Source organism: Pleuronectes platessa, chromosome 7, assembly GCF_947347685.1.
Source record: "Pleuronectes platessa chromosome 7, fPlePla1.1, whole genome shotgun sequence".
NCBI lineage: Eukaryota > Metazoa > Chordata > Actinopteri > Pleuronectiformes > Pleuronectidae > Pleuronectes > Pleuronectes platessa.
Window position 1 is genome coordinate 14,981,612 of NC_070632.1, and position 10,719 is coordinate 14,992,330.

General features: G+C 41.8%; 2 protein-coding genes across 4 annotated transcripts; both read left to right on the forward strand.

Annotated features, from left to right (window-relative positions):
• The first annotated feature begins 11 nt into the window (after positions 1 to 11).
• Positions 12 to 3,584, forward strand: LOC128444339 (sodium/potassium/calcium exchanger 1). Of its 3 annotated transcripts, XM_053426755.1 has the most exons (7): positions 12 to 345; positions 645 to 733; positions 838 to 1,717; positions 1,970 to 2,215; positions 2,293 to 2,382; positions 2,616 to 2,776; positions 2,913 to 3,584. In XM_053426755.1, exons 1-7 carry the CDS (start codon positions 322 to 324, stop codon positions 3,130 to 3,132), a joined length of 1,710 nt encoding a protein of 569 aa, XP_053282730.1. In that variant the 5' UTR covers positions 12 to 321; the 3' UTR covers positions 3,133 to 3,584. The 3 variants fall into 3 exon arrangements, with proteins under 3 accessions (XP_053282730.1, XP_053282731.1, XP_053282732.1); XM_053426756.1 differs by having other exon boundaries at positions 645 to 1,717; XM_053426757.1 differs by lacking the exon at positions 2,913 to 3,584 and having other exon boundaries at positions 2,293 to 2,408; positions 2,616 to 2,747.
• Positions 3,585 to 5,650: 2,066 nt separating this feature from the next.
• On the forward strand, positions 5,651 to 10,437 carry LOC128444627 (sodium/potassium/calcium exchanger 1). The gene is made up of 9 exons (XM_053427194.1): positions 5,651 to 6,697; positions 7,675 to 7,734; positions 7,993 to 8,101; positions 8,528 to 8,608; positions 8,933 to 9,006; positions 9,149 to 9,403; positions 9,483 to 9,572; positions 9,937 to 10,103; positions 10,188 to 10,437. Exons 1-9 carry the CDS (start codon positions 5,651 to 5,653, stop codon positions 10,435 to 10,437), a joined length of 2,133 nt encoding a protein of 710 aa, XP_053283169.1.
• The last annotated feature ends 282 nt before the right edge of the window (positions 10,438 to 10,719 follow it).

The window sequence follows — 10,719 nt, forward strand, 5'->3', positions numbered from 1 at the left end:
ATAATCTAATGGTTCCTATGTGAGGAAAAGTTAATGTTTGTGCGCTAAGAGATTTACATAAAAACAATCCGGGAGTATCATCAGTAATTTAAACAATACTCGTGTTTACTCGTGCACATTATAAGTTTGAGTTTAGGGTTTGGATGTTAGTTCATTTTTAAATGTGATGTGCTGGAAAAAAAACGTCGACGAAAGAATAAACAACATTTTTTCTTTTCAGTTCAGGGAACATCGGACACGAAGGATTGAGCCACTCGATTTCAGCCCTGGATTTTAAAAAACATTATCTTGGATTGTTGTGTATAAAATAAAAATTACTTGATGAAGTTTGGCCACTTTTTAAAGGTAAGACAGAGCTCACATCGTTTCTGTGTTTACTGCTGTAAATGATAAATAACATAAATAGAGTAAAGGTCTGTCAGGCTGCAGAACCAGTGTGAGGACAAGACTCTGTCATAATCCCTTAAGATTTAGGACTGTGATGATGCATCTGGTGAAGACTTGAAGAGATTTTTGTTTAACTTGGATCTGGGATAAAAGTGCACTCTGTTTTTATTGCTGTTGCTCTCGTGTCTGAATAAAAGAAGCTTGCTCCATCTGCTGTATAAATTATCTAAATTTCAAGCAGTTTTTTTTCTATCCAGGGATCGAAGGATGTGAAAGATCGGTCGGCTGAAGTTTTGGAGTCTTTCACTCCTTGCCCTGCCTGTGAGGAAACTGGCTTCGAGCTCATGTGTGTATGTTTGTGAAAATGAATTGTGCAACAGGGAAGAGGCTGAAGCTGAGCTCGGTTGTGTTTCTCCTCTTTGGGGGTTTCCTCTACCGGCTGACCATCAGTGCCACACTCTACAGGCCTCAGATTGGAGAGGACCACAGTTCAGCAGAGGCACCGGTGCTGGAGGAACCTGCCACTGCAACTCATGAATCAGAGCCCACTGATCAAACGACGAGTGAGGTGCATGTAGTGAAACATCTGGATACAACTACGTCAGATTTGAAAGCATCCACCCCCACTGAATTTCCACCACTGACAACCACAAACCGGACTTTTGTGCACTGCATCTACCTGGCCCCTGAGCCTCCACCAGAGACCCTTGCACCAGCTCCAGCTCCTCCTGAGGCTCCACATATTAGAGGAGAATACCCTGCAGATGTTTTTACTATAGCAGACCGCAGACGAGGCTGGGTGGTCCTCCACATATTTGGGGTGATTTACTTGTTTGTGTCACTTGCAATTGTGTGCGATGAGTTTTTTGTTCCTGCTCTGGGGGTAATCACAGACAAGTTAGCCATCTCTGATGATGTGGCAGGAGCCACCTTCATGGCAGCTGGAAGATCTGCCCCAAAGTTGTTTGCCTACGTCGTAGGGGTCTTCATCGCCCACAGCAACGTGGGCATCCGCACGATAGTTGGCTCAGCGGTCTTCAACATTTTGTTTGTGATTGGAATGAGTGCTCTGTTTTCTCGGGACGTTCTTCATCTCACTTGGTGGCCACTCTTCAGAGATGTCTCCTTCTACATACTCCCCCTTATCTTACTTATCATCTTCTTCCTGGATAATGTCATAATGTGGTGGGAGAGCATGATGCTGGTGGCCAGTTACTGTCTCTATGTGATCTTCTTGAAGTTTAACGTGCAATTAGAGCGGGCCTTCAAGAGCCAACTCCACAAACACAAGAATATCTTGAAAATCCGTGCTGTGGAGGAACCTGACGAGGTGAGCACGGCTATGACAAATGTTGTTCTGGTCTAAAATCAGATGGAATGCATTATTTTCTATTTCCCATATTCATTAACTTACAATATGATTGATTGTCTTGTACTGGGAGAAATGTTTGGAGAAAGTGTTAGTAGACATTTGAACAAAGTTGATGTACAACTCTGACTCATCATGAGAACAAAGCTATGGAACTTTATTATTATTATTATCCTGATCATGATCTACTCACCAAATGTCTATTTCCTATAGGTGGACATGTCTGCAAGAGAGGGTGGGTCAAAAGACTGTGACCGTAATGATGAAGACGAAAAGGATAAAAACAGAGATGATTCCAGTGAAAATGATGAGAAGGAAGTGACGGTGAAAGAAGAGGAGAATGAGGATAAACCTCTGTCTTTAGAGTGGCCTGACACACTACATAAACAAGCCTCCTACCTCTTCCTGCTGCCCATAGTCTTCCCTCTGTGGCTCACAGTTCCTGATGTTCGCAGACAGGTGAGAGGCACAAACATCTCTGGGATCCTGGAAACTCAAATACCTGAACACTGTGTGTTTTTGCTTTGGACCGACAGAAATCCAGAAAGTTCTTTGTGGTCACCTTTCTGGGCTCCATTCTGTGGATTGCTGTCTTCTCCTACCTCATGGTGTGGTGGGCACATCGGGTCAGTGGAGGTTGTTATTCTTACAGGTGACCTTTTAAATGAGTTGCCTTGTTTTCTGAAACAAAATCTATTTGATTTTATATTATTCTATCATAGCCTGTCCTCTATTTTTCTATTTTAAATTGTTGTGTCCAAAGTCCTTCAGAAACAGTGCATCCTATAGGTCATATTAAGAGTGTGTCCTGGCTGTAGGTTATATTGAAGACTGAATTTGATAACACTTGCTCTTGTAGATAGGTGAAACCATCGGCGTCTCACATCAGACTCTAATCATCCTGGCTTCAGAGACGTCCGCCCCCGACCTCATTACCAGCGCGATAGTTGCACGTAAAGGTCGTGGTAACATGGCTGTGTCCGGCTCTTTGGGCAGTAACATCTTTGACATCACTGTGGGGTGAGCTCTCATAGTCACGACTAGACTAAAAAAGAAATCCTGATTAACCTACAGCTGACAGGTTTCTCCCTCCCTCTGTCTTTCTCTCTGGGTGTTTCCGTCTGTTCCCCCTGCTCCATCTTATCCCTTTCACAAGTCTGCCAGTCCCATGGCTCCTGCTCTCATCCATCCACAGTTTGGCTCCAGTGGCCGTCAGCAGCAATGGGCTCCTACGTGCCGTGACACTCCTCCTCCTCCTCATGCTCCTCTTTGTCGTCATCATTGCGTCCTGCAAGTGGAGGATGAATAAGATGCTGGGTTGCATCATGCTCCTGCTCTACTTCATCTTCCTGCTGTTTAATTTCATGGTTCAGTAGCTCAACATTAACTTGCCCCTTCCTGTATTTCAAAGGCCTTAAATCTTCTGTGCACAGTAAATCTTATCCGCTCATGACACAGACAGATGAAAGTATAACATCTCAAAAGGCTACATTTACCATAATGTCCAAACATATTATTATCACATTACATCTTGAATCTACTTCTGCATCTGCACACACACACCAGCACAGGTTAATTCAGGATTAGCCAATAGGAATGCTAGATATGAGTCAGCTGGTCACTGCCAACATAACGTGCCTCGCATGACACTCTCTGCAGCCGGCAGCGTTATAAAGAAGACGACTCACAGAACTCTACACAGAACTGTTAATATCTCCTCTCATCTTAGACCTCTCTGCTCTGTGATGTAAACCTGTATGAAACATAGTAGCTGTTTAGAGGAGACATGTTTGTTCCTCTTATGATTCATATTAAAGATTGTATGTTATATGTTTCCAGTGAATATTTTAATATTAGAAAAAGATGACCACCTGCTCGATTTTTTTCATTTGATTATTTTTACATGTCCACATGCAAGTTGAGAAAAATACACTGCTCACTTGAACATTATTGTATACTGACATATCAAGAAATATATATATATATTTCTATCAAATATACATCTATAATTAAACATATTATCAATATATTCGATTTTTTATCATTCTGTTTATTTTTGCTTTTCCTGGTATATTTCATCCCCTTCTCTACAGAATATATATTGTGCCTATATCAATAACTAAATTGTTCACTTTCTCGCTCTGTAAACTGCCTTGTTTGGATTTTTTTGGTGATTTTTTTATATTTTTCATTTCATAATGTAATGCAAATCTGAAAATACAAGAGGCTGGAACATCAAATTTGTCTTTGTGTATTCTAATAGGGGCTTTCTGCAGAAAGGATCAACACAGAGAGTCACAGGGATCTAAGAGTGACTAAGGCTGTTTGTCTGAGCCAGTTCATACTGGTTCTGGTTGAAGCAGGAATCCAAACACAGCAAAACTGATTTACATGTTTCCTTTGGAGATAGAGCAGACATAAATTCAGTCCTTTGGAGAGTAAATAAGTGATAAAAAGGTCATAAAGGCTTCAGTTCATAAAAGTTCAGATCATAAACAATTCAGGTCATAAACGTATTTAGACAGGTCTGCAAAAATATACTTTTCTTCTACAAAATAGGTTTCAACCACACTTGAGTTTTTTTTCCAGCACAGTAATAAAACCGGGGAAAAGTACAAAAAATGATCATATTTGATTCGTCTAATTGTCTGCATATTAAATTATGTAAAAATATTGCTTTTGTCAAGATTTTGATTTCTTCATGCATGATGTTGTGTATAAATCATTATATTTCTATATTGAAATAAAAAAAAATTCAAAATTGAGGTACAGGGTTTTAGTGTGGGCAGCCCCTGATATTCACAATAATATTTCCATGTAAATGCATATAGACCACCAGTGCAAATGATGGTAGAAGTAGGAATATTATACATCCTTTTCTACCCCCACGCATTTTCTATATAAATATGCTCTTAATTTAAGCCATAGTCCTTATCTGACAAACTAGTCCTATTGTTCTATCAGCAAGTTAGAATATTAAGAGCTGCAATTGATCATAGTTTCAAATGTGTAAGTCATTTATCAGGGAAGTTATACTACATCAAATAAAGAGTCAGTTTCCCATTTCAAGTTGCCATAACCTAGGAAGACATTTTTGTTATCCTTCTTTTGTCTGATCAACAGTTAAACAGTTTGTCACTGTGTCAGGTTACAGAAAAGGATTTTATTCAATAGTCCTGCCTTTGTAATACAGCAATATCGAACCCAAGCACCACTTTCATTTTGTGCTAAATGAAATATTACTATGGTCGGCTCACGGCAAAGTGAGAGTGAGACAATGCACATAATCCTCTTAGAAGACCTCAGGTATTAGGTATTATGCTGATCCACTGTGAAGACTTGTCCTGTGTCCTACATAACCCGATGGCCACTCTTTGCAATAGTTTGGACTTTTGCTAGTGCAACAATATCCAGCTCTAGAAATCTGCTTTTTGGAGACCTTTGCAAAATCTTCACTCAGCGGTAAGTCTGCATTTGTCATTAAACTATCATACAACATCTTCTGTTTATTTTAATCATCACACAGGTTTTATTTCTCTGAGCATGTAAACATTGACTTTGCTTGGTGTTGTAGTTTATTTCCTGGAAGTTCAGTTGTAGTCTTACACTTAAACCATGAAAAATGTAAATAATATAGTAATAACAGCTTATCTACGAAGTGCATTGCATGGACAGTTCAGATGTTTGGAAGCATACATTACTTATCTATGGTGCTTCTTTAAATTTGTTTACTCTTTTCCAAGGAGTCGAGGATGTGGCATGAATCTGTCCACCGTAGTTTTAAATCCAGTCACCCCATGGTGTTCTGGGGAGGGAGCAGGACTTGTCGTCTACTAAAGCCCATTTATGCAGCTTAATTCGTCATAGCCAGTACCCGCGCTGCTTTGCAGGACCATGCACTATACAAGAAGGAAGAGGCTCCAGCTGAGCCGGGTGGTGTTTCTACTCTCTGGGGTTTTCCTCCTCACCCTCTACCAGCTGACCATCAGTGCCAGGCTGTACGAGCCTCTGACAATGCCTCAGATTGGACAGGACTTTGGAGAAGGTTCAACCGAGGAGGTTGATGAGGCTACAGTGGAGACTCTGGTGCTGGAGGAACCTGCCACTGCAACTCATGAATTAGAGCCCACAGATCAAACGACGACTGAGGTGCATGTAGTGAAACATCCGGATACAACGACGTCAGATTTGAAAGTATCCACCCCCACTGAATTTCCACCACAGACAACCACAAAACGGACTTTCGTGAACTGCATCTACATGGCCCCTGAGCCTCCACCAGAGACCCCCACCCCAGCTCCAGCTCCTCCTTTCACCACCATCACTCCAGCTTCTCCTGGTGAGGCTCCACATATTAGAGGAGAATACCCTGAAGATGTTTTTACTATAGCGGACCGCAGACGAGGCTGGGTGGCCCTCCACATATTTGGGATGATTTACATGTTTGTGTCACTTGCAATTGTGTGCGATGAGTTTTTTGTTCCTGCTCTGGGGGTAATCACAGACAAGTTAGCCATCTCTGATGATGTGGCAGGAGCCACCTTCATGGCAGCTGGAGGATCCGCCCCTGAGCTTTTCGTCTCTTTGATAGGGGTCTTCATCGCCCACAGCAACGTGGGCATCGGCACGATAGTTGGCTCAGCGGTCTTCAACATTTTGTTCGTGATTGGAATGTGTGCTCTGTTGTCTCGGGAGGTGCTTCATCTCACCTGGTGGCCCCTCTTCAGAGACGTGTCCTTCTACATACTCGACCTCATCTTACTCATCATCTTCTTCCTGGATAATGTCATAATGTGGTGGGAGAGCATGATGCTGGTGGCCAGTTACTGTCTCTATGTGAGCTTCATGAAGTTTAACGTGCAATTAGAGCGGGCCTTCAAGAGCCAACTCCACAAACACAAGAACATCGTGAAAATCATTGCTGTGGAGGAACCTGACGAGGTGAGCACATGATCCGTCGCTTTTTGTGATGCCTCATATATATTTACTGGCATAATTTATTTTGGTGTTTAATGTTGTAAACATCAAACATTGCAAGAAAAAAGATATAAACTCAAAAGTGAAACCAACACATGCACTCACGTATAATCAAAAAACAGTTTATTACTAGAATAGAAAACCATATGAGTCATCACTACACATCTCTCATCAAACTTGTCGAGTTATGTACAGTACATGTCAGGAGAGTGAAGTGACACGAGCAGAGACCCTGGTGACCAAAGCTAATCAGCTGCAGCGAACTAATCCTCAGAGGAGCTCCAGCTCTCTGCAAACTGTAGCATCAACATTTACTATGTGTGGCTCTGGAAAATGTGATTGAGGCTTAATTTACAAAAGGTAAGCGCCAGTATTTGTGCACACTTTAGTTTACTTTTGGAACCGAGTCCCCAATGAACTAATCATTAATTATCTAGTAATTATCTATAATATAGTAATATTATAGATAATATTTTAATGGGGTAAATGGTAATTTCCCAAAATTGTAGTGCATCAACATTATTCAAACATCTGTTTTAATGTCACGTAACACTAGTTGAAGTGTGAAATAGCAATGCATCAGATTATACTGTTCAGTTTATACTTTATACTTACAACTTTTACTTGTTCAGTGAGTAGGATTTAGGTGAAAGGGATCTATTGGCAGCAATTTTATATAAAATAAATCATCTAAAAGTGTTTAATCATCTAAATTGTAAGGATTGTTGTTTTCTTTACCCTATAGTGAGCCCTTTTTTAATGAAAATTCTTTATGTTAACATCGGGAGCGGGCCCTCTCCACAGAGGCCGCCATGTTTTTTTATACATACATGCAACTACACCACCAGATGTCACTACATTCTACACACTGAACCTTTAAATGCCTTTGGTCTATCTCAACCAATGAATGATTATCACTGATGAAACATTGTTGCACGCAGACGAATGGGAGCGATGAAGACAATGCTCCTCCTCTTCAAAAGGACAAGAAACGGTTAAAGGTAAGAAATCAATCCAGCACTCAATTAACTAATGTTCATTATCTTTAGCTGATGTTTTTAATAGCTTCTTGTAAACCTTTCTGCAGTCACATTTATCTTAGCATCATGTTCATAAGCAATCATCCATCACATGCATATGCACTTGTCGAATGAATTGACAGGGCTGACCTCCACTCTGACAGGAATGTCTAACAGTGGTGTGTCCCTGTCTGTTACTGCCAGTAGCTGTACTGACCTCAGGTGTCTCTCTCTCCCCAGTTGAAGCCGTCCCTTCAGCGAGGGGGAAGTTCCGCTTCCTTACACAACAGCACCATGAGAAACACCATCTTCCAACTCATGATTCACACGTTAGACCCTCTAGGAGAGGGTGAGTACCATGTCGCCATTACAGAAAGCCAGATACTTGATATGAGCACAATTCAAAGAAAAAAAGCTTTGACTCAAGGTTTAAATGCTGTGAATATCATAATCAAAAATAATGTTTACAATTTCCCCCTGGCCGACCATGTTCTGCACAGTAACTAGCTATCTTGTTTTTTCTGTGCTGAGAAGAAGAAAGATCTCTCGTTCACTTCCTTTGATAAGCAAATCTTTCTTGTCGTGTCATTGTTCCCTGATGAATTATGCTGCTGGTGTTGTTTCTGATGTTGAACTGCTTGTGTTTTACTTTGTGGTTAATTCATGATGCTCTGCTGAGACTGATTCTTTGTCCTCCATGTGTCACTGAGTAATTGCCATCGTATGGTTCACCACAGTGTTCTGAGCATGTTTCTGCTTGTTTGATTGTTCGTAGGGAAATTTATGGATAAGGCTGAGACTCTGAATAATGTGGCCTGCCGGAAGGAGGACAGCAAAACTCAAAACAAAAGTGAAGGTAACATGGAAGCATCCGCTGGTCATACGATTCATTAAGCTTTCAGATTCTGTTTCTGTCTGCTGTCTGTGCTGTTGCTCGTTAAACCATAGATGAGTCTGAGATTCTGTGACAATAGAAGGATTAGTCCATAAAACACTCCCTCCATTAATGTAATAAGATACCTTTGTTTTTTACAGCAGAGTTTTGCGATTCAGTATCTTTCAGTACAGTTTATTTCTCCATAAAGACCAGTCCTGAAGTTAAATGATATGGGAGTTACTTTAGATAGCGGACTGAGAAGCTTGAGGGAAACAGACTGAATGTCTGGGATTTCTTTTGCAGATGGTGGAGGAAAAGCTGAGCAGACCAAGGAGCCAGAGGCTGTCGAGAACAAGGAGCAGCTGAAGGACAAGAAGGTACGCTCCAACCACACCCTGGTGATTATCACAAAGCCCAGAAGTCAGTCATTGGTGCCTTGAGCTGCAATTTATAGCAGAAGGCCTCTTTGAGGTCCTGTGTTCTTTTGTTCTTATTTCTCTTTTTCACCCAACACGTCAGGAGGATGTGCCGGCAGGAGACGATGGGTCAGGGGGATCGGAGGACTCTGACAGTGATGACAATTGCAGCGATGAAGACAGCGGTGAGTCCAGTGAAGATGAGGAAGATGAGGAAGATGAGGGAGAGGAAGATGAGAACGAGGATGAGCCTCTGTCTTTAGAGTGGCCCGACACGCGACGTAAACAAGCCACCTACCTCTTCCTGCTGCCCATAGTCTTCCCTCTGTGGCTCACAGTTCCTGATGTTCGCAACCCGGTGAGATACACGCACATCTCTGAGATCAGCTGTGGAATCTCAGAGGTCTGTAGACTGACTGGTTTTGCTTTTACAACAGAAATCCAGAAAATTCTTTGCGGGCACCTTTCTGGGCTCCATTCTGTGGATCGCTGTCTTCTCCTATCTCATGGTGTGGTGGGCCCATCAGGTCAGTTACTCAAAACATATCTAACATTTTAAAAATGAGATTTGAAACGTTTTCCGCTGCATTTTTAAATAACAAACATCTTCCATATAAATTAGTGTGAACTTTTTTTTTGTTCATTAGACATTTAGATATTTAAGATGACAATCCATACACTACAAAGCTCAGGCAGAGGCCGTGTGTGTGTGTGTGTGTGTGTGTGTGAGTGAGGCTTGATCAGTTTAGTACAAATCTGGTTGGTGCTGGCAAAGAAATCTGTTTTGTATTAATGAATGAAGAGTTGTAAGAAACTGAAAATGCAGTTTGGGTTCCTCTAAAAATCTCAATCCATAACTATGACCTGAAAGCCTTTGGTCTGTTCCTGTAGGTGGGTGAGACCATCGGCATCTCAGAGGAGATCATGGGCCTCACTATCTTGGCTGCAGGGACGTCAATCCCTGACCTTATAACCAGTGTGATTGTGGCACGTAAAGGCCTGGGGGACATGGCCGTGTCCAGCTCTGTGGGCAGTAACATCTTTGACATCACTGTTGGGTGAGAACCAGTAGCCTTAAAAAACGGTTTTCTTAGTCTTTAGTTTTTACCGTTTCTCTCACTCTGTCACTTTGTCTTCTAAAGGCTTCCGGTCCCCTGGCTCATTTTCTCATCCATCCACGGTTTCGCCCCTGTGGCCGTCAGCAGCAATGGGCTCTTCTGTGCCATCGTGCTCCTCTTCCTCATGCTGCTCTTTGTCATCATCTCCATTGCGTCCTGTAAGTGGAAGATGAATAAGGTGCTGGGTTTCACCATGTTCCTGCTCTACTTCGTCTTCCTGGTGCTCAGCGTGATGCTGGAGGATCGAATCATCATCTGCCCCGTCTCCATCTGAACAGAGGTTCTCCCTTTTTTTCTTAAACGACTGTGAACCTTTACACGCATGGATCTGCATATCTGAAGAAACTACAGAAAGCGGCTGCCGGTGACACTGGTCTCACTTCTCAGCAGCAGTACATATAGTTTACTACAACATTTTCTAGACCTTGTTACATTTTCACTTTCAGTAAAAATGGCAGCTTTTACCTTTTCTATTCAAATCAGGAGATGTAGATCTACTGTCTTATATAGGGCAGAATGTGCAGTGCATGTATATTCTACATTAATAAGACACATT

Coding starts and splice junctions, on each gene's coding strand:
- LOC128444339 (XM_053426755.1), top strand. CDS start 322: ATGAAGTTTGGCCACTTTTTAAAG. Junction 734..837: donor GAAACTGGCTTCGAGCTCAT/GTGTGTATGTTT, acceptor GCTGACCATCAG/TGCCACACTCTACAGGCCTC. Junction 1,718..1,969: donor CTGTGGAGGAACCTGACGAG/GTGAGCACGGCT, acceptor TATTTCCTATAG/GTGGACATGTCTGCAAGAGA.
- LOC128444627 (XM_053427194.1), top strand. CDS start 5,651: ATGCACTATACAAGAAGGAAGAGGCTCCAGCTGAGCCGGGTGGTGTTT. Junction 8,102..8,527: donor GTTAGACCCTCTAGGAGAGG/GTGAGTACCATG, acceptor GATTGTTCGTAG/GGAAATTTATGGATAAGGCT. Junction 9,573..9,936: donor TGGTGTGGTGGGCCCATCAG/GTCAGTTACTCA, acceptor CTGTTCCTGTAG/GTGGGTGAGACCATCGGCAT.